Below are 23,846 nucleotides of genomic sequence, written 5' to 3'. Positions count from 1 at the left end.
TTGCATTTCCCTGATCACTAAGGACTTTGAACATTTCTTTAAGTGCTTCTCAGCTATTTGCGATTCATCTGTTGTAAATTCTCTGTTTAGTTCTGTGCCCCATTTTTGATTTTGTTTTGATGGTTAGCTTCTTGAGTTCTTTATATATGTTGGATATTAGCCCTCTATTGGATGTGGGGTTAGTGAAGAATTTTTCCCAATCTGTAGGTTACTGATTTGTCCTATTGACTATGTCCTTTGCCTTACAGAAGCTTTTACATTTCATGAGGTCCCATTTATCAGTTCTTGATCTTAGACCCTGAGCTGTTGGTGTTCTGTTTAAGAAAATTTCCCCTGTGCCAATGAGTTTGAGGCTCTTTTCCATTTTCTCTTCTATTGGATTCAGTGTATCTGGTTTTATGTTGAGGTCTTTGATCCACTTGGACTTGAGCTTTGTGCAAGGTGACAAATATGTGTCTATTTTCATTTTTCTATGTACAGACTGCCAGTTAGGTCAGCACCATTTATTGAAGATGCTTTATTCTTTCCGTTGTATATTTATTTTTACTTTTTTTTTCTTTCAAGTTGCATTTTTTTCAGAGCCCTTATGGTGTTCATGAGAATGCATTGTAGGTTGGGATGTTCATTTTCTTTCTGCTGGTGCAAGAAGTTCCAGACAGGTGTAGATGGGACAGAAGCAGAGATGCTAGATTATCTGCTTGCTGCAGGAGGGAGGCTGTGATGACTGTGCTCCTGCTCCAAAATTTCCGCAAAAGGTATGCATGGATACCTTTTAGTTTTATTTTTCAATTTACTTGTGTGTGTGTGTGTGTGTGTGTGTGTGTGTGTGTGTATGTTAATGTGTGTGGGTATGTGTATAAGAATGCACATGTCCATATAGGCCAGGGGTTTTGAGTTACATGGAGCGGGAGTTAGCAGCAGGATAATGTGGATTCTGGGAACTGACCTTGGGTCCTCTGCAAATAGGCATGCATCCTTAGCCGCATTTCCAGCCTTAGATCTTTTTATTTCTAGTAGCCCATTTCTTTAGTAGAATTTCTTATGCTTTTTTGTTTTTAAGATGCACCTTTTATTTTTAACCAAAGACACAGTTCCTCTTACTTATTCTCTAAATTTCTACCATTTTTCCTTCAATTTCTTAAAATCTCTAAAATAGTATCATAAAATATCTTTAGCACACATAATATTATATTTATACATCAATTAAAATGTTACATATTTATTATCTTTAACTATTTTCTTAGCAAAATTTGTAGTATTTTCTTATTATTTTATGGCTATATTAGAAATGTACTCTATGGACATAGCATCATTGTTCCATTTTGTTGATATATAGATATAGATAAATACACATATGTATATATATAATTGTTTTGCCAATTTTTTATGAGTTTAATAATGTTACAGAAAACATCATTGTATATATATTCACAATTGTTAAACATTATTTTTATATCAAAGAATTATACACTTAAATTTTTAATATATTTAGGAAATAGACTTCCATGAAGATGACACCAGCTTATACTTATATCAGCAACACATAGAAAAGCTCATTTATTTTGTGTCTTGCTAGTATTTTTATGTGGATTTTAATTTGTTCTTTTTTAAATTAATTTAAAAAATAAATTTGATTTAAAATATTTTTTAGATTTAGTTTTTTTCAATTAAATATATAGTTTTTAATTCTTCTCTCATATTCCATCCCAGCCAGAGTCTCTCTTCCCTCCACTCCTCCTAGTGCCTTGTTCACCTCTCCCCTTCCCCAGATACTCTCCTCCATTTCCTTCTGAAAAGAGCAGGCCTCCCAGGAATATCAGCTGAACATAGCAGTTATAATAAGACTAGGCACAAACCTCATATCAAGGTTGGATAAGACAACTTCATAGGAGGAAAGGAGTTCCAAAAGCAGGCAAAAGAGTCAGGGTCAGCCCTTGTTCCCACTGTTAGGAGTCCCACAAGAATACCAAGCTACACAGTCATAGCATATGCAGAGGACCTAACGCAGACCCAGACAGGTTCTGTGACTGTTGTTTCAGGCCCTGAGCGCTGTGCGCCCTGCTTAGAAGATTCTGTGAACCATCCTCTTCTGGTGTCCTTGAGTCATCTAGTCCCTACAATCCTTTCTCAGCTTCTTCAAGTTCCCTGCCGAGCTCTACCCAGTGTTTGCCTACGGGTCTTTGTATCTGTTCCTATCAGTTGCTGAATGAAAACTCTCTGATGACCAATGTATGAATATATCAGAATATCATTAGGAGTCATTTCATTGACTTTTTCCTCTTTGTTTACCAGTGGTGTTTGGTTCTATCCTGGGTCTCTGGACTCTCCAGAATCTGGTTTCCTGGCCATCTGGGCAGTGTTAGGTGTGGACTCCCTCTGGAGGGCTTAAGTTGGGCCAGTCATTGGTTGGTTACTCACACAAGTTCTATGCCTTCATTTCCACCGCACATCTTATAGGCAGGATAGATTGTAGGTTGCAGGTTTTGTGGCTGAGTTGATGTTCCAGCCCCACAACTGGAAGACTTGCCTGATTACAGAAGATGGCTGGTTCAGGCTCTGTGACATCTCATAATAGGAGTTTCAGCTAGTGTTACCCAGGGAGTTTCCACTGCACCAGGTTTCCACATCATCCCCCCACCCCCAAGTACTGCCCAATTCCAGTCATCTCTTCCAGCACTTCCTCCCTTCCTATCACACCTGCCCCAGTCCACTTTCAAAATCCAGCCTGGGAGGTGGAATTAGCCTTTCTTGTTGTTGGTAGCCATGAGTATGTGATAGTCTTGATTTAAGTTATAATTCATTGACTAATTAGCTTTTCTGTCATTTTACATTCAAAGTAACTTTTGTTTCTTTGGTGAATCTTCTGTTTCTTTTTAAGTGCTTAATGAGATTTATTTTATATGCATGGGTGTTTTGACTGCATATACATGTGTGTCACATACATGCAGTATCTGCAAAGGCCAGGAGAGAGCAGTTGATGCTCTGGAACTGGAGTTACAGTTGGTTATGCGGTGTCATTTGGGTGCTTAGAATCTATCATGGATTCTCTGGAAAAGCAGTCAGTGTGCTTAACGTTAACTCTGAGCCATCTCTCCAGCACTTCTGTTTCTTAAGTTTACTTTTTAATTTTTTTTTAATTTTTTAGGGTATTGTTGATGTGTGGCTCAATTGTAAGATCCCTACATGTTAGAGAATAGCAATATTTTATCATGTTACCAAAACTATTTTAAGCCTTTTAAATTTTGTTGCTTAGTAATCTTTATGTTCAATTTTATGTTTTACTTCTTCTCTTTTGATCCTTGACCAGGTTAGCTGTGTAGGGCTTGTTGCTATCCTGACACTAGTGTCTGTGGTTCAGAATTAGCTTTTACTGTGGTTTACTGTGGTTTTTCTGTGGTTCAGAATTATCATGTTTGGGGCTCTGACTTTTTGATAAGATGTTAGAATGGAGTACATTGTCCATGGCTCATGTGGCCTGCCTGTATTTTAAGAGCCATAACTACATTTAACCTCTTGTCCTGTAGCTCCTCCCTGTCTCCTTGCTATTTCCCATCAGCAGCTATATCTGGAAGTAGGCCAAAACCATTTTTTTCCTTAAACTTTTTTCTTTTAATTAGTGAGTCTGGTTCTAGTTTCAATCTCTCAGAAAGAATTTTTAATCTGCATTATCTCTAAGTAGCCAAACTGCTGCTCTGACTGTGATGGCCTTGGCAGCATGGATAGGGACTTAATTCAGCTGTGACAGTCCCGACAGGCCTTTGTTAGTTGTGACTTTCCGGCTATGTAACCAGTTGTTATAAGGCTCTGCTATCCTGTTGTTGACAGGTAAATAGCAGTATTTGCATTGCTTTTATCTTGGGATTATTTTTCTTAATCATCATTTTGAAGACTGTCAAAATTGAAGGAACAATGTTCTTTTCTTTTGATTAAACAATAAAATTCTGAATGTGAAAATACTTTAAAAATGAAAGAATAAATAAACGAAGTGGTTTCTAGTTGCAGAAATGTGATTGTGATTAGACAGCTTTCCTTTTATATGTGTTATTGGTCAGTAAAATTATTTAACATATTACTTGGCACACTGTGAATATTCAATAGATACTAGCTTTTACTACTTTGATTTATTGTGCTTTTATAGGATTTTCCTCAACATATTTCAAAGCAAAGCTTTACTCTTGGATAGGTCAGTGTCTTTTTGGTACTAAATTCTTCTTTTATCTTTTTGCAAATCATAAGTTAAAACTACGTTGCAAAGCAGAAGTGTTCAGAAACATTTTCAGTTCTGCTGTTAACTTGTAGTAATTTTATGGTAAGTCTCCAACTCTTAGGTTCCTTGATTTTTGAATATGTTTAGAGATTGGCAAAATAAACACATAACCCTGGAAAACAAACATCAGAAAAATTGGTCACATAGGAAATATTGTTCCTAATGCTTTGAGTGAAGCATTTTGACTTTTATGAAGGCATAGTACCATTACATGGTCATTAGTTGTTATTGGAATTCTTTTACTCATCCTCAAATGAAACTAGAAACAGAAATTATATGATATTTTCCATATTTAGAATGAGCTTATTTTGGTTATCAATATAATGTAATGTTGGCAATATAAGGAAATTATAGTAAACCACTTCTTAGTAGTGGTAATGCATTACTCTACTATCTGGAGATTAAAAACACATGAACAGGAGTTTATCATTTCTTCCACTACTTTTTAGTTCTTATGTAAAAAGATGACAACACTTTGGGGAATTGAGCTGGAACTGATCTGGAAACTTCTTCTTTGAGGACTATCTGTCAAATATCAGAAGATGCTGGACAGGCAAGCTGCCAAGAGAAAAGCAATATCTCAATAGTCTTATCTAGATGTAAATACAATGACAAAAGTGGCAGAATAGCCCCAGGGGTGCAATAGTGGTATTTATACCTTGGCTGTAACCAACAACTACCTAATTGGCTTAAGGCCTGCTTAATATAGAAGGGAATTCATGACATTTATTTTAAACTTAGCCAACTGTGGGTGGCTTGTAAGGTCATGAATCCTAGAGGAAAACTTACAACTGCCAAGTCTAAAAACTGGTATAGCTTCTTATTTCATTCTAAGTATACTCACTAATAAGTATAAGTCTCACCCTTTATCAAAGAATCTTTTTTTGTGCAGCAGATGGAGACCATTAAAACACCCTCTCAAGTGGTCGAAATGAACAGAACTGACCATGGGATGCCCAACCTCAGCTGATATATCTATAATGCAACCTGTATACTTATAGCTAAAAGAACATTGTGGAAGAGGGGCAGAAAGATTAATAAGTTCCAGAGACTAGGACATCTTCTGTTAGATAGTACCATTTATAAATGACAAGGAAGCTGCACCCAAGAAATTCCAAATATATGATTGCCTAAATGAGGCCTGAAGATGGCACTCCTATTTGACATGACAATGTGTAATGGTGGAGATCCCACAAGGCGCTGCCCCTAGATGAAGAGCTTTGGTAATTTATGGCTACCTTGAGAGTGAGAATCCGGCTTCTCTAGGAACAAGCCACCTACATATATAGGCAACAATAATTAAAGTCAAGAATTTGAAAAAGAGTGAGAGAACATGAGAGGAAGTGGAGGGAGGAAAGTGAGTTGTGGACTGATGTGAATACACTACACATATATGATATTCCAAGTAAAACTTAAAGATGGAGATGTAGTCGTTATTGTAAACAAACATAAGGAATTGAACATCGGCTTTACTGAATGTTTCCCCAAGTTCTTATCTACGTAACACTTAAACACATGGCATCACTGGAAGTGAAAGTCATTTTAGGCTTAAACTTCTAAAACAGTAAAGAATGGCCATAACTGAATATATGCATATTTAATTTAATTGTAACTGGAAAGATGACAGCCAAGTTTGTGATCTGTAGATGGTAGCAAATAATACATTCAGCTAGCATATGACATTTGGAAGAAATCTGTAACAACTATATATATCACGCAGAAATAAATGTTACTTTTCTAAATATTTTTTATATAAATTAAATAAGTAAATAAGATTCTGTGTAATAAACTATTTTTTCTTTTAAAGGTTTTCATTATATCTATTATCATTCCGTGTGTGTATGTGCATGTGTGCATGTGTGTGTGTGTGTTTGGTATGTGTGTGTGTGTGTATGTGTGTTGTTATTTGATTAAGAAATGTACCCAAATGCTCCTATATTTATAGCCCTGTTTGGGAAGGATACAGAACAGTTAGGAGGTGCAGCTTTGCTCCAGTCAGTAGCCACTGGGGGCAGGCTTTGAGGGATTATAACTTGTCCCATTTCCTGTTTTCTGTTTCCTGTATTCGGATAAAATGTGACCAACCAGCTTTCTGCTCTGACTGCCTGCTGCCATGTGTTCCCACCGTTATGGACTCTTCCTCTGAAACTGTAAGCCAAAATAAACTCCTTTATGAAACAACAAACAAAAACTAGTAAACTTTGTCCTTATAAATCCATTACAAGAAAACTTTTAAAGAGCAAATTTTAAAAAGATAGGTATAATTTTCATAGAGCTATATATTGTCAATATGATTAGAAAAGAATGGGAAACAGGAAAAAAGAATGTAACTACAAAGCTCCCGCACTGGTTACTAAACTCCCTGTATTGGCAGTACACGTAGAGAACCAGTCAAGTAAAGGATATTGTTTGTATGTATTTTAGATATTCATGCTGGGCTTTTTTTTCAAAATGAAGCTTAGGAGTATGGACTGATCTTTCTCCTAAGTAGGTGAAAGTTTTGTCTGTAAATGCTGGAATGAGTTATTTGTAGGAAATGCTTATATCTCGAGATCCTCCCTTACTTTGTAAAAGAAGGTAGAAGAAGTCCTCTTAACTAATCTTAACTGTAAGGCTTTTGTTTTTTTGAGTTGAGAAGCAGTTTCTATATTTCCTGCACTTAGGATAATGGCATCATATCAAAACATAATTCAAAACATTGCTTTGGACAGTAAACTAAATACAAACAACATTTAGATCTGGTTGAGTCAAGTTACTGTTGCTCCTTTTAGGTTCTTGCTGTCTAAGGCTGAGGTAGGAGTGGGGGTGGTGTATGTAGATTAAAAGGATGCGCCAGGAGACCCAGGGAAGCTGTTAGGTGAGAGGCTTGGCTAATACTTATGTGTTTAGTCTGCAACAAGATGACTAGTTTTGGTTTATTCTGAAACTAGAATGAGAACTTTCCAAGTCTATTAGTTTATTTCTATTGTATTTCAAAATATTGCTGCAATTATTTTCGAGATAACTAGATATAAAGAGATTTTGAAAAGAAAACAGATTAAATATTTTACTAATAATGTCAGCACAAAGGAACAAGAAGAAAATTGAGAAACTGACTGTCTTTTTGCATGAATATTTTTAAGACACACAATGGAGACAAAATAATCTGTCAAGAAGTTGATCAAAAGTTAAATTTTTGAAGAATTTGAAATTTTGAGTTTATATATTTTTCAAGAATCTTATTAAATATTTATATAATGGCTTGAACACAAGTACTTGTACTATTTAAAAATATGAACTTATTTTTGAACTTATGAAAATAAAATAAAATATTAGAATGCAGTTTAATTTTTTTTTAACTGATTATAGTTTCTATCCTATTCCGTTTACTATGAACAAATTATATATTCTCACATCAAGTATATACAATATATATGTACATATAAATGTGTGAATGTTCATATATATATGAGTGATTTTAACAACCCAAAATATTTGGGTTGTTAAATATATGCAATTAAAAATCTTTTAGGTCAACAGCAACTATGAGGTCTTTTGTCCTTGAAAGCAGCATAGGAAAGTGGGTATGAGTAGACATTTTGTTGTTAGAGATGTTTTTGGATTCTGTGCTTAGCTACTACTTGGATATGCCTTAGGAAAATTATTCAATTTCATTCCTGTTTTTAAAATACAGAAAATGTTTTGAGAATGAGATTAAGTAATATTATCAAGTGTTTCCCATAGAAAGCTGTGCTCTCACAGAATGGTAGTATTTATTATCATTAATAGTTGCTCACTTCTAGAAAATCTGCAAGGAAGTTTATGTTTCAGATACTGTCATCATTGAGAGAGAAAAGAGCTAGATGAATTTAAAAATAGATTTATTCATTTAAACAATATATTAATTAATTAATTTTTATTATTATGAGTGAGATGAAGAGGTAGAGAGGGATTGAGGTTGTGCCTATGCCTAAGCCCAGAGCTAGGGTGTACAAGTCAGAGGACAGTTTTTATAAGTCAGTTCTCTTCTTCCACTGTGGGTTATAGGGTCATCAGGCTTGTGCAACAACATTTATACACAGGATTGGAAGATTTATACACACTGTATCTGACCTGAAAGCTCTTTCCTGTGGTCTGGCTTCCATTGTTCCAGAAGATACTATGCAAACTTCCAATGGAGGGAAGCAATTAAACATTCCCACCCAGCTGCAACACCAAGCGCTATCATAGTTACCAGCCATAGCAAAATATGCATGCATAAAGGTGCAAGATATGGCACTCATATGTGAGGGGCAGCCAACCAACAGCTGTCTACTATACTTAAGGCCCTCTCAACGGGAGGAAAATCATGCTCGATACTAGAAATCTAGCCTGATTTACAGTGCTAATGAGGTCAAGGACCTTAGAAAAGAATATAATTCCAATTCTTTGCTAGACAAGCATAATTCCTAATTACATTCTAAATCTTACCTCCTACCCGCAGAGAAGTATAGCTACCCCACTTCATCAAAAGCCTCTATTCAGACCAGCTATTTCTTAGCTAGTTTGTTTGCTTGTTTATGTTTTACTTTAACTATCTTGAGTTACTTGGACTTTCTGTAGTCTGAAGAATATTTAGAGATTTGTCACATGAGGACAGGAGTCTGGTTGGAGTAGGAAGCAGTTTTGCCATCTCTTTCTTTTCTGTTGGAAATCTGTTCATTCAATTCATTAGCTTATTTGTTGAGTGACATTTTATTTCTTTGGTATTTAATTTCTGCAGTAATTTGTAAATTCTGAATACCAGCCCCTTGCCTGAGTTGCAGCTGGTACAGATGTTTTCCACTCTGTGGCTGTCTGAGCACCTTGCTGATAGTTTTCTTTCTTGGAGGAAACTTTTCAATTCATGTTTTCCACTCTGTGGCTGTCTGAGCACCTTGCTGATAGTTTTCTTTCTTGGAGGAAACTTTTCAATTCATGTCGTCCCATCTGTTGACATTGGGAGCTGATTGCTGTACTGTTGAAGTTCTTTTCAGAAAGTTGTTGCCTACCCTAAGTTTTAACAAGTATTTTCTGTTTTCAGCTTTTTGGAGTTTTAAATTTAGGTCCTTGATCCATTTCAAAATTAATTTCTGAACAAGGTCAAAGAATGAAAAGAAATCTTACTTTTCTGCAGATAGGCATTCAGTTTTGACAGCACTATTTGTTGAATAGGGTTTTCCCCAATGTATTGTTTTAGTTTCCTTAGTGAAAAAAATTCTTACGTGGGCATATCTCTGCTGTTTTATTTCTCACTTCTCTGTTCTGTTCTCTTTTCTCTTCTATCCATCTGTCTGTTTTATGCTGGTATTAGGCTGTGTTTATCACTGGAGTTTTGTAGTATAATTTGAAGTTGGGTATTGTGCTATCTCTAGCTGTGTTTTGTTCTTTATGAATGCTTTGGCTAGTTATGGTTTTTGTGATTCCGTATAAAGTCTTAGATTGTTTTTTCTAGGCATGTGTATTATTACATCATGATTTTAATAGGTATTGCATTAACCCTGGAGATTTATTTTGGTAGTACAGCCACGTTCACAGCATAAATGTTGCCAGTCCCAGTCCATGAAAGATCTTTCTATCATCTACTATTTTTCTTTCATTTCCCTTTAGATTGTCTTGAAGTTTGCATTATAGAGTTCTTTTTCTTCTTTAGCTAGTTGTATTCCTATGTGCTTAATGTTTTTTGAGGTATTATGGATGAAATATTTCCCTAATTCTTTCTCTGAGGATGCATTGTTGGCATATATGAAGACTGCTGTATTTTTATATCCATTTTGTATCCTGAAGTTATTTTTTAAGTAGATCTAAGATTTCTAGCAAATTTTATAGGCTCTTTTATATAGAGGATGTCATTTGCAAATACGAAGTTTGACTTCTTTCTTTCTTATTTTTACCGCTTTATATCATTCTCTTGTCTAACTGCTGTAGTTAAGACTTTGAAGACTTACCAAATAAGAGAGTAGAGAGTGAGAATCCTTGTCTTCTTTTTGATTTTAGAAGAAATGCTTTGTTTATCTGCATTTGATTTAATATTGACTATAAATTTATTATTATCTATATCCTTTGTTATTTTGTGGTCTGCTTCACTTTTTCTTAATGTCTCCAGGACTTTTATCATGAAGGTATAGTCAGTACCAATTTATTTATTGATTTATTTATGTTGAACCAACCCTACCTTTCTGGGGTGGAGCCCATTTGGTCATAATGTATGAGCTTCTTAATTTGTTTCTGACTTTTACTTGCAATTATTTTGTCAAGAATTTCTCATCAGAGATATTGATCTGTAGTTTTTTATTTGGTTTGGTTTTGGTTTTTAAACAACTCAAAGTTCTTTTTTTTAAAAAAGCAGTCAGTTCTAAACCTAGTAGACCACAAGAAATAAAACAAACAAACAAACAAAAAACCCCAACATTATGGATGAGATTAATGAACCAGAGACTAAAGAAGCAACACACAGAATCAACCAAGGAGTTGGTTCTTTGAAAAAGTTAATAAGATTAACAAACCCTTAGCCAATCTGAGGAAAAGAAAAAGGGAGAAGACACAAATTAACCTAATTATAGATCAAAAGGGTCTCATTACAATAGATTCCAATGAAATACAGAGCACTATTAAAGACTACTTTGAAAACTTACACTCTAAAAATCTGGGAAACCTAGAAGAAATAGAAGAATTTCTAAATGCATATTATCTACCAAAATTAAAGCCAGAGGATATAAAAAACTTAAACAGATTCATTACAAGGAATGAAACCAAAACTGTAATAAAAAGCCTTCCTTCAAAGAAAAGGCCAGGACCAGATGGATTCACTGCTGAGTTCTAGCAAACTTTCAAGGAAGACCTCATACCAATTCTTCTTCAATTGTTCCACAAGATAAAAAGTTAAGGAACACTACTAGATTCATCACAAGAGCCAGATTATAGACACAGAAAAAATTAGTTATTTTCTGCTGTGATTTTTATATTTCTGCCTGTCTACTGGATTCCAGTTTGGTTTGTTATTTTCCCCCAAACTCTTGAGTTGTATTTTTTCTGGTTTTTAAATGTAGGTACATAAATCTATAAATTTCACTCTTAGGGCGTTTTTTAATGTGTCCTAGAGGATTTTTAAAAAATTATTCTTTTATGTTTTTATTTTCATATCATTGTAGTAATTTTTTATTTTTCTTTGATCTGTTTATCACTCAGTAGTATGTTCTATAATCTTATTGAGTTCATTTAATTCTTAAGAGTTTTTTTTTTTCAGTTGATTTTAAGCATTGTTGCATTCTGGTCAGATATACACAAATGCTTAATTTTTTTCTGTGTTCATATCTATATGTACATCTACACCGTCTACGTTTACATATGTACATCTGCAGTCTCTCTCTATCCTTCTCTTACATGACTAGGACCTGGCCTGACTAGCAGCAGTGAAGGAGTGAAAAAAGGACAGACACACAGACCCAGACAGAAAAGCTGAGGTCACATGGGCTCTGAGGCAGAGAGGTTAGCTGCTCTCCGTGAGAGAAGTGTCCTCTTGAGAGTGTCCTGGAGGTGGAAACAGCCATGGCTAGTTTTTGTACACATTGGTCAATTATTTGTAAATGCTCCTATTTTCACTAGAGGAGACTTTGCTCTTCTGAGTCTGACCCAGGAAGACTTTGCCAGTTTCTCATGCTTTGTTCCTTTGCCCATGTCAGCAGTACTGCTCCCCTAAGCCTCCATCCACTCCTCACATCCACTCAGGGCTTCCTTGGCTTTCCACACCTCCAGCCCACCTGGTATTCATTTTGTGCTTGGTGACAGATGGGAGTCTAGTTTCATTCTTCTTCATGGAGACATCCAGTATTTCTCAATACCGCTTGTTGGAAACACTGTCTTTCCTCCACCTTGTATTTTTGGTATTTTTATAAAAATGTTTCATGGACTTAAATCCAGATCTTCAGTTCTGTTCCATTGATTTATGTGTCTGTTTTTGTGACAGTACCATGCTACTTTTATTCCAGTTGCTTTCTAATGTAATTTGAGATTAGGTATGGTAATGCCTCCAGCTGTATTATTACTGCCCAGGATTGCTTGGCTAATCAAGATCTTTTGTGTTTCTAAATGAACGTTAAGATTTAAAAAGATATTTATATGAAGAAACTCACTGGCATTTGTAGATTTCTGTTGGGTAGCCACTGTTTTCACAGTATTGATTCTTCCAATCTGGAACATGGAAGGTTTTCCATCTTCTAGTGTCTTCCTTAATATCTTCAGTTCTTTAAAATTTTCACTGTGGATGGGATTATTTCTCTGATTTATTTTTTCAGTTTGTTTTTGCTATAGGAGAGTGTATGTATATGCTTGGCCCAGGGAGTGGCCCTGTTGGAGTAGGTGTTTCACTGTGGGCATAAGCTTTTAGACCCTCATCCTAGCTGCCTGAAAGACAGTCTTCTGCTAGCAGCCTTCAAATGAAGATGTAGAACTCTCAGCTCTTCCTGAACCATGCCTGCCTGGATGCTGCCATGCTCCTGCTTTGATGATAATGGACTGAACCTCCGAACCTGTAAGCCAGCCCCAATTAAATGTTGTCCTTATAAGAGCTGTCTTGGTCATGGTGTCTGTTCACAGCAGTAAAACTCTAAGACAGAAAGCTAATCATTTTTGTGTTAATTTCATATCCTACCACGTTGCTGAAAGTGTCAATTAGTTCTAGTAGTTTTCTGGTAGGGTCTTTTGGGCATCTTAAGTATAGCATCATATCATCTGTAAACACATACATTGACTTCTTCCTTTTCTGTTTGTACCCCCTTTATTTTCTTGTCTTGTCTGTATGCTCCAACTTTCAGTCCTTTATTGAACACAAGTAAGTGGAAAGCGTGAGTAGCTTTGCTCTGTTCCTGACTTTACTAGGATTGCTTTGAGCCTTTTCTCAGTTTAGGATAATCTTGACCATCATATATGCCATCCAAACCTAATCTCTCTTGACTTCTATCATGAATAGATGTTAAATTTTGTTAAAAAGCCTATTGAGATGATCCTGTGACTTTTGTCTTCAAGTGCATTTTGGTGAATTATTATGTTTATTGATTTGTGTATTTCGAACAACCCTTGCATCTCTGGGATAAAGCCAACTTGGTGCTGGCGAATAATTTTTTCATTGTGTGCCTATATTCATATTTCATGTATTTTGTTAAGAATTTTTGCAACTATGTTCATTAGAGATACTGATCTATGGTCTTTTGCTGTGTCTTTATCTGGTTCTGTTATTAGAGGAGTATTTCTACTTTGTATAAGGAGTTTGTAAGTGTTCGTTCTATTGTATGAATTAATTTGAGTAATATTGGTTACATTTCTGTTTTGAAACTCTACTAGAATTTTGCTGTGATTCTATCTGGATGTGGGTCAGAGGATATTTTGTTAATACTTCAATATCCTTGCTTGTTAATGTTCTGTTTAAATTATTGATCTTACCTTGGCTTAATTCAGGTAAACCGGATATTTGTGAAAAGAAGAGTATTCAGATAAGGAGTTACTACTGTGGAGATAACAAGTTACTGCTGAAGAGGTGGAGACATTATAGGAGTCAGAAGGAATGGAGGGTACAGGACAACTTGGCCCACTGACTCAACTAAGTAAGCCTGCCATGGGCTCACAGAGACTGAAGTGGCAAGCATGGGGCTTACAAGGGTCTACACCAGATCCTCTGTGTAGATGTTATGGCTGTTAGTTCAGGTTTTTTTTGTGGGACTCCTAATAGTGGGAGCTGGGGTATCTCTAACTCTTGCATGCTTCTGGGACTTTTCCCCTGTTGGGTTCCCCTGTTAGGCCTCGATATGAGGGCTTTTGCCTTGTCTTTGTATCTTGTTTTTCCTGTTAGGTGATTGTATCTAGGAGGCCTGCTGTTTTCTCAAGAGAAAACAGAGGGGAAGTGGATCTTATGGAAAGGGAAGGTGAGGGATCACTGGGAGGAATAGACAGAAGGGGAATTGTGGTCAGAATGTATTAAAAGAAAAGAGAAAAGAAATCTATTTTCAATAGAAAAGAATGAAAAAATTTAAAAAATGAGTCACGACTTTGGATAAATGTCTGGTCCTAACGCTCTGTCCTTTTTGGGCACATTCCCTTGTTTTCTCTTTGTGGTTTTGGGAATGCTATGGAGAAAAGGACCTGGAAATTATTCCGCTTTATCTTATTTTATTTTTGTGAGCATGTGTATGCGTGTGGGTGAGCCTGAGTCATAATCATATCTTCTATGTTTCAGGGACATCAAAGAAGCTAGAGGCTTATAAAATAAACAATGGCCCTATAGAGAGAAGATTGTCTTCAGAGAATTAATGAGCAGGAAGAATGAGGACCTGGTAGGGGCCTTAGAAATCTTTCAAGTTAGAATAAGGTCTCTAAAATTACCAGAAAGGATCACAGCATTTTTAGTTGGATTTTAATAATCTAGTTAAGAACTACCACATAAGAACATTTATAAAAAAACAATATTTTAGTGCAGGGGTCATATCTTAATTCTGTTTGAAATCCAGAGCCTGCTTGCTATTCGGCACTAAATATAGATTTGTTGAGCTACATTTCTGATTAATGGTCAGAAATGGGGTTTAGGATTGAGTCTCTATGTTTAGAATTTTTAGAAGAAATTATTTATAAATTGATTTTAATAGTAAATGCCAACATGTAATCAAATTTTGATAATCCATTTAAAAATGTTGTTGCATTAATTAATTGTTTAATTAATCTATTAGAGGAGTGCATGCCATGGTTCATGTGTGGAGGTCTGAAGACAGCCTTCAAGAATAGGCTTTCTTCTTTTACCATGTTGGTACCTAGAACTGGACTTCAACTATCAGTCTTGAGAGAAAGCATCTTTACTGGCCCTCTGTTATGTTTATTTTAACACTTATTTCATTATTTTTTTGAGAATTTTATCTATAAGTGCTATATTTATATCTTATTTTACCAGATACTCTCCCCCATCTGCCTCCTCATCTATTTTCCCAATCCCTATTAAACTCATGCTTTCTTCTTTAGTTATTATAATAACACACACACACACACACACACACACACACACACACACACACACACGTTTAAAAGGACCACTCTGCCATCTGTGTAATGCACATGTGATACTAAAAATAGGGAGAAAAATACCAGAGCAGTTAAGGATGTCCCAGTTTTCTTTGGAAAAACAACAGTACTACAGATAGAGCTGATGTGGAAACTCTGGCATATTAAGGGGACAGGAATGAAGGGTCTTTGTCACAGGGGTTTGTATTCATGGTGGCCAAAGGCAGATGGATATCAAGTCAAGAAGGAGCCTAGGCTGAGTCTCAGTTTGTAAGTAGCTTCAAATTGTTGTTTTGTCAGTTATAGAATTATTATAAGTGATAAAAATTCAGTAAAAAAACAGTAAAAAGCAAACAAAAATATAGCAAATTAATGACCGAAGACTAATAGTCAAGGTTTGTTATTGAGTATAGCTTTTATCCAACATTCTTAAGTTCTTTAAAGGATGCCAATATTAATTAGAATTTTCAGTTTGATTTTTCTCTTTAACTAGAAGATTGTTCTAGAAAGACAAAAAAGATTTTTTATTTTCCTTGTTTTGGGCTGGTCATTATGAACTAAGGAACTTCATAGGCATTTAAAATCTCATTATTGGCTTAGGCCAAAAGGCCCATACAGTAGTCCATTGAGCCATGCGGGTCTTTATTTGATCATGGTTGTTGGTCATTATGCCTGGTATTGTATATTCATTGAAGTCAAACCAAACTTAACAAAGAATTTCAACAGTTACTTTGGGAATATGCAGAAGACCATAGTCTGCCCTCAGATGCACACCCAGAATTTCCATTGACGTCAGTACTTTCTATTCACATGTATCCAAGGGCTGGCTCTGGCCCTTAGATACTAAACTAAATAATTCCCTGTGTGGGAATGCTGAAAAGCATCACAGATCAGCCGAGAGGGACAAGCTATTAACTGTGGAAGGGAGGCTTTTCTGTAGTTATTCCAACCTTGATAAGTTCTCATGACCCAGGGACACAAACTGATTTGTTTTCTGTTTTAGAAAGGTTTCAATAACCCAGACCATCTGTGATACACTTTGGAAGTGAATGTGGTTTTAACTGGTAACAGAAGTGTGTGGGCTCAGGATAATGAGAAGAATAATCCAGGTAGGGTGATATCTGTGGACAGGGAACTGGGCAAGTGTTTGGTATGGATACCAGAGAGCACTGAGGTATCTGGCATGGGTAGAACACACGGTACATTGAATGCTAAGACAGAAGATAAAATAGCTGGTACCAACTTTTGGTCCTTGAATATCAAAATTTGGAATTTGCTTTGAAAACACTTCACATTTCTGAGTATTTTTGGTTAACCTCAATTCATCAGCATATAATTTCAGTCACTTCTTTAATATTAGCATCACAAATAGATGATAAACTTCTGATATCTAGGGCATGTGGATATGCATGTGGGGGGAGGGCCTCTATGGACTGAGCCCAGAGACACTCATTGCTAGGGGAACGCTCTGCCACAGTGTTGCATCCCCTTCTATAGTAGCAGGGATCGTTCTCAGTTTTCATGTAACACTTTGAATGAGTATGACTTTCTTCAGGAAGCCTTTCATGTTGCATATGTAGATATATAATCCCCTGTGATGGCCACTGAAAGGGATTTAAGTGGAAAAAAAAAACTTAGAAAAATCTTTGAATGGTACACAAAGTATAAAGAGCTCTTAGGTTGTGTCTTCATGGAGTTTTCCCTTACTTAAGACATGTGAGGTGATGTAGATTTCTAGAACCATCATGCAGCTAGCTCCAGCATGGTAAACTGTGATGTTGAATGAGAAATTTGGACCTTGGTATTAACTACAATGTATGTGTTTAGACAAATGTTGTTGAACAAATGATTTTGAGACAAGGTTTCTCTGTGTAACCCTGGCTGTCTTGAAACTAGCTCTGTAGACCAGGCTAATCTTGAACTCATAGATCTGTCTGCCTCTGCCTTCTGAGTGCTGGAATTAAAGGCGTACACCACCACACATGCCATGCCAAATGATTTCTTTAGACTTTTTTTTGGTTTTAAAATGAAGAGTTGGTATAACTAAAATATCAGATTTCTTTCCTATTTCAAGATTCAAGACTCACATGACTACACCTAGTAAGAGTGTTTTTTTTTGTTTGTGTTTGTGTTTTTTTTTGGTTTTTTTTTTTTTTTTTTTTTTGCTGATGCTGCACAGAGGTTGAGCATACTTGTTCTTCACTTAGGATGCATGTAGAGATTGCTGTATCTGGCTTGTCATTCTCTTCTTTTCTTTCTTGAAGCAAATGTACAGACCCACTAAAGGGACATAGAAGAAACATGTGGAAGTAGAGGGAATTCTCCAGCAGCAGTAGAGGTATGGCAGGGAACTGCTGTGTAGAAGTGTTCTTTGAGCCGAGAGGAGAGGGAAATTGTAAAATAGGAAGAGCTAATCTTCCTCATTGTAGAGTTTGTGCTTTTAATATTAATAATTATAATTATTATAGTTACATTAATAATTATAATTATTATTATTTTCAAGACAAAGTTTCTCTGTGTAGTCCTTGTTGTCCTGGAACTCATTATGTAGACTAGGCTGGCCTCAAACTTAAAGATATCTGTCTATCTTTGCCTTCGAGTGCTGGGATTAGAGGTGTGCACCATCTTCCCCAGCTGATCTTGTTATTTTTTAATGTACTTTTTTGTATGTCAAGCAGCATAGACCGAGGCAGTTCATATACTGGTCTGTCTTTACATGTTCTACTCTGATAAGTGATAAAATCAACCATTGGCCAGTGCAAGTCAATTTCTAACTAGTAGAGCTGCTGTGTGCCCAGTGTGATCCTGTACTAATGTCTGCTAAAGTGTCTAACTTTAAAAATAATCCTTGCAGTGTTAGGGAAGGTCCAGACCTGAAGACATTTGGCTTTTCCTCTCTTACACTGGAACTTTGGCTAACCTAGGAATGAATGTGCCAGCATGTGTGTCTCTCTGTGTGTGCACACACATCTGTGCATGTGTAAAGTAGGCTGTTTCCTCCTGACCCGAAGCTCCTGGAATTATGACTCTGATATGCAAATTGAATTTACACATAACTTGGCCAGATACCTTGGCTTACTTTCCGACTAGCTCATAAATTCAGAACTTGTTTATTCTAATCTGAGTTCTACTCAGGTTCCACACCTGTTCCTCTTCCAGTTCCTGGGGGCCCAAATCTCCTATACCTAGCTTTATCCCAAAATTATTCTTCTTATCAGGTGTCCCATCTTCTATTTTCTGCCTCAGCTACAGGCCAATCAGCTTTGATTGACAGGTGTTGCATCCATATAGCACACAAGAGATTTTCTCTGCAATTCCCCCTTTTAGTTTACGTGTGTGTGTGTGTCTGTGTCTGTGTGTGTGTCTGTGTGTGTGCACACACATGAGTATGTGTATGCCTATGTATGCCTGTGAGTCTCTCTGTATGTGAGACTGTGTGTACGAGTATATGTGTCTGTGGGTTTGTTTGTGGGTGTGTGTCTACGTAGGCATGCATGGGGGTGTGCACGTGTGTCTGTGTGTATTCATGTGTGTATGTTTGTGTGTGTATGTGTGTATGAATGAAAGAGACAAAGTATAGGCAAAGGGCTACTTTACATTTTAGTTTTCTCCCAGTATTTTCCTTAAGGGGAAAAGCCTGAAAGCATTGTTTTGTCTTTAGTTTTCTGGAATTCCAAGAATGGACTCCAGTGCCCTTAAATGCACTGGTTACCAAGAAAAGCAAATGTTTCTCTGTGGCATTCTGTTGACATTCTAAAGCATTACTCTGCTTAGCATTTATTTCAGGATGGGGAAGAATTGTGTTTTATGGTCTTCACTGCAAAGGGCACAAACCAAATAAATTTGGACTTCTGACCTGCCTGTAAATGGTAGCCTTTTCCCAATAGCTAGTGCTATATTCCATTTCATGTTTAAAAATGGAATAATTAGGTATTTTCTTTTGATGGAAAACCTTGAGTGATTACTTAAAATCAACAAAACAAGACAAAACTTTTTCATAATCACATGTGGCTTGTGAGTCTTGATGGAACTCATCAATGGACTGTGTTTTCAGGTTCATGGACATTCCCCAGCCCGTGTCACTGTCTTTGTTGCCTTTGCCTCTGTTTTTACTGCAATTGTTTTTCATAAAATGCTTTATTTATTCTAAAATTCAATACCTTATTACATCATTATGTTTTATTAGCTTTTAAAGTTAGTGTAGATGAGGCTGGAGAGATGGCATAGTGGTCATGAGCACTGGGTGATCTTCCAGAGGACCTGTGTTTGCTTACAGCATCCACATGGCAGCTACTATCATCCGTAAATCCAGTGCAGTGGGTATAACACCCTCTTCTGGAGTCTGTAGGCACCAGGCATGTATGTGCTTTATAGACATACATGTGGACAAAACATATACAATAAAATACATATAAAATAGAAAAAAGTTATAAAGTTGGTATAGAAGTCACTATGGCATGTCTGGACACACTTTTTAAAATACTCATCTTCTTCCTGTCGTCACTTCCCCCCATCCCTCTTTACTTCTTTCCTTTTTGCTTCTGGCCTTGTTATGTAGTCCTGTCTCCTCTGCTTTATGTCACATCTACTCAAGTTCCCGCACTCTCTCTTTTGTAACCTTCCTCCTCTCTCTTAAGAAATCTTCTTAAGAAATCTCTTCAGAAATCTTTATACTCACATGACACACACATCTGCACATGTGTGGGCGCACACACACAGACACACATACACACACAAAAGTGGGGAGAGATTAAAATCTAGGATCTGCATATGAGAGAAAATGTGGTATTTATCTTTCTGAGTCTGGCATATCATGTGTAGCAGGATTTACAGTTCTGTTCATTTTTCTTTAAGTGTCATGATTTTACTTTGCTGTATAAATGGATAGAATTCTATGGAGTATATGTACCACTACCAATCTCTAAATGTGCTGTCTCTAGATATATAGCAGTTCTATTTTAGGTTTTGAGGAACCTTCACACTAGTTTCCATAGTGGCTGCACACCTTCACATTCCCACCAGCAGTTGATAAGAGTTCTCTTTCCCCATATCCTTGCCAACATCTGTCATTTGTGTTTTGCATGTTAGCCGGTGTTAGCTAGTAATAGGGGGAGCTGGAATCCCAACGTGATTGTAGTTTGTATTTTATGGTGCCTAAGGATATAGAATACTTTTCAAGTATTTATTGGCCATTTGTTTTTCTTCTTTTGATAAAAGTCTATTCAGTTCATGAGGTTATCTGAAGACTTTTGTGTTTAATTTTTATAGTTTTCATATATTCTGCATATTTAAACTTTATCTGATATATAGTTTAAAAAGATTTTCCTCCCAGTTTGTAGGCTGCCTCTTCACTCTAGGGATTGTTTCCTTTCCTGTGTAGATAAATAGATTAATTTCATGAAATCTACATAGTTACTATGTAGATTAATTATTGAAATCTGACTAGCACGTTCTTGGGGTTGATTACAATGCTACTCAAGTCATTTGAAGAAAAAAAATCAAAAAAAAGAAGAAAAAAAATCTTCCCCATGTCTATAACTTGAATTCTTTTCTTTTAACAATGTCAAAGTTCAGTCTTGTATTACAAGCTTTGATACATTTAATATAGATTTTAATGAGATATATGTAATTCCATTCTTTCAAAGAACTAACTCATTGATTTTATTGGTCACCATTTATTAATTTCTTTTCTGATCTTCAGTATTTCTTACTGTTTAGTACAGTTGAGTTGGCTTTCTTTTTTTTTAAATTTAATTTGTAGATATATCTTAGGTTGTTTGTAATCTCTTTTATTTTCTTTTTTTTTATGAAAGCTTTAATTTATTCCCTCACCAAAGACAATCAAAGGGGGTGAAAGGTCGAGATTTTACTGTCTTCATAACAAAATCGGCTTAGAACTGGATCACTTGGCCCTTTCTCTTCTTGTCGCCTCCCAGTTCAAAATGCTTTCACCTCTTACTAGCTAGCATCTTCTGAGATCTGCAGTTGGGCTCGATGCACTCCAGTCGCAGCACGATCTTCTTTGTAGTTTTAGCCTTTTTGCGGAAAATAGGCTTAGTCTGACCACCATAGCCACTCTGTTTCCTGTCATAACGCCGCTTTCCCTGGGCATACAAAGAATCCTTGCCCTTCTTGTACTGGGTCACCTTGTGGGGTTGGTGCTTCCCACATTTCTTGCAGAATGTCCAGCGGGTCTTAGCAACGTTCACCATGTTGGCAGGAGCACTATCAGCTCAGAAAGAGAGAGGAGAGAGCAGCAACGGAAGTTTATCCTCTTTTATTTTCCATGTAAGCACTTAGCTATACATTTTTATTAGAACCTTCTTGGCTGTATCCTAATGGTTCTGGAAAGGCAGTTTCATTTGATTCTAGGGTATTGAGAGGCTTTTGAGGATCCTGTTTGAGGTTTAATTAAGATGGGGAGACAGGAGACATCTATACAGTTTAAAGCTGTTGACGTTTTGCTGGGGCAGTCTCTTACTCAGCTAGAGTCTCTGGGCATCTCCCTGCATCCCAGTGACCTCAGCCTTCGGAGAAGTTCTGCCCCAGCTCCAGCCAGCAGCTCTTTATTAGGCAGAAAGCCGCATTCTAACTCTACTGGATGTCTGGGGAAGGTCACCTTCCCCACTGTAGCTTGCCTTTTTGTAAAAGGCAGATGAGGAAGTGACATTTGCATATCTTGCTAGCTTGGTGCTTCAGGCTCCAAAAACAATTGAGAATAAAAGGACACAGTTTCTGAAACCTAGCAATACAACATTTGTGGGTCACTCCATCACTAGGGATTTTTAAACAGTCTCTTCATTTTTTAATGACCCAGAGTTCATTCAAAAGTGTTTGTTCACTCTCCAACTGTTTCTATAGTTTCTCATCTTGTTTATTTTTAGTTTTATTCCACAGTGGTTTGAGAACAGGACTTTGATTCTTTTGTATTTGTTTTTTATTGGAAATAGATTCTTTTCTTACATGCTACATTCTGATTATGGTTTCTCTTCTCTCTGTTCCTTCTAGGTCCTTCCTTCCTTTTCTCCCATCCAGATCCTCTTCATTTCTGTCTCCATTAGAAAACAAATAAGCTGCTAAGGGATAATAATAATAATAGTACAAAGCATAGTAAAATATAATAATATAAAACAAAAACTAACACCTTGGAATTGGACAAAGCAAAAAGAGAAGAAGGAAGAGAGCCCAAGATACACAAAAGGTACAAGAGAGACCTATTAATTCTCTTCTGTCTCATTCAGTATATCAGGTTTTATATTGAAATCTTTGATATGTTTGGAATAAGTTTTTGGTAGGGTGGCAAAATTATTCTACAAAATAGAATCAGAAGGAACATTGCCCAATTCATTTTACAAGACATTTATATCATATTGTGATACTCAATCCACATAAAGACACAACAAAGACCCAGACAATTTCTTTTATGTACATAGATGCAAAAGTTCTCAATAAAATATTAAAAAAAAATCCAAGAACACATCAAAGAGTCGTCCACCTTGATCAAGTAAGTTTCATCCCAGAAATGATGGTTCTGTAAGGGTCCAAAAATCATTGAAGGAAGATAGTATGCAAAGACAAAGAGTGTTTATTCTGCAGAAACTATAGCATGTGAGGGTCAACCATTCTCTAAATTGGTGACTCCAGACTACGGCATGTAGGCCTTCTTATAGGGAACTAGGCAACTCTCTAGAAGGATTAGGTGTTAGTATAAGTCCGAACTCACATTCAGGCACCAGGCAACTTCTGACTGCTACATCATTGCTGAGGCAACCAAGATAACACTCCCACAATTCACCTGGCTACCTCACCTGTACCTGGGAAAAAATAGCTACTGTCATCGTCCATACAAATAGGTGGAGCTTCCCTGACCTCGCTCTCTTCTTTTCTTCCCCCTCCATCTTCCCTCCCCCTACACCCCCCCCTCTTACCTTCTACCCTGAATAAACCCCCTCCCGTGGAACCGGTCGTCTCAGTCGTCTCGTGTTGTCTGTCTAAGTTGCGCACAGTAATCTTACATTAGGTAATCTGAAATTTCATTGGTGGGTACTAGGGGGTTACAGGTGGTCCATGTCCTGCATTCCTATGTCTTGAATATTTAACCATAGGATGAGATAGAACAGCCCAGCACAGATGACCCATCCAGGGATAAGATATTTCTTCATTTTTGTGGTTATCCCCAAGCTGTTCTTTGGGAGTGGGTTTTATGACCTTGTTTCTGGATTTTATGGTCTGTTTCTGGAGCTGGTGCCTTATGGCCTTCTTCTCAAAATTGGGCCTGGTCCTTAAATGGAGACAAGAGGGGTTTATATCATCCTTTCAGTTCAGCATCCATAAATTGATAAATATAATCCACATCTGAACAAACTGAAAGATAAAACCCACATTATCATTTCATTATATTCTAAGAAGACCTTTGCAAAATCCAATACCCTTTCATGATAAAAGTCCTGGAGAAATTAGGAATAAATGGGACATACCTCCACATAATAAGTACGGTTAACGGCAAGCCCATAGTTAACATCAACTTACATTGAGAGAAACT

At 36.6% G+C, this 23,846-nt stretch overlaps 2 protein-coding genes across 4 annotated transcripts in view; one reads left to right on the top strand and one right to left on the bottom strand.

Annotated features, from left to right (window-relative positions):
* Window positions 1-23,846, top strand: part of Hpse2 (heparanase 2 (inactive)) — a 593,647-nt gene that overhangs the window by 109,591 nt on the left and 460,210 nt on the right. The window lies entirely within an intron of this gene.
* LOC114626466 (60S ribosomal protein L36a-like) lies at window positions 21,253-21,516 on the bottom strand. The gene has a single exon (XM_028773863.1). It carries the CDS (start codon window positions 21,514-21,516, stop codon window positions 21,253-21,255), a length of 264 nt encoding a protein of 87 aa, XP_028629696.1.

Source organism: Grammomys surdaster, unplaced genomic scaffold (genome assembly GCF_004785775.1).
Source record: "Grammomys surdaster isolate TR1022 unplaced genomic scaffold, NIH_TR_1.0 66, whole genome shotgun sequence".
NCBI lineage: Eukaryota > Metazoa > Chordata > Mammalia > Rodentia > Muridae > Grammomys > Grammomys surdaster.
Note: the sequence above shows the minus strand (reverse complement) of the source record. Positions and strands in the feature narration are given on the sequence as shown.

Bases quoted from the DNA above. Each gene is read 5' to 3' on its own strand.
- LOC114626466 (XM_028773863.1), bottom strand. From the start codon at position 21,516: ATGGTGAACGTTGCTAAGACCCGCTGGACATTCTGCAAGAAATGTGGG.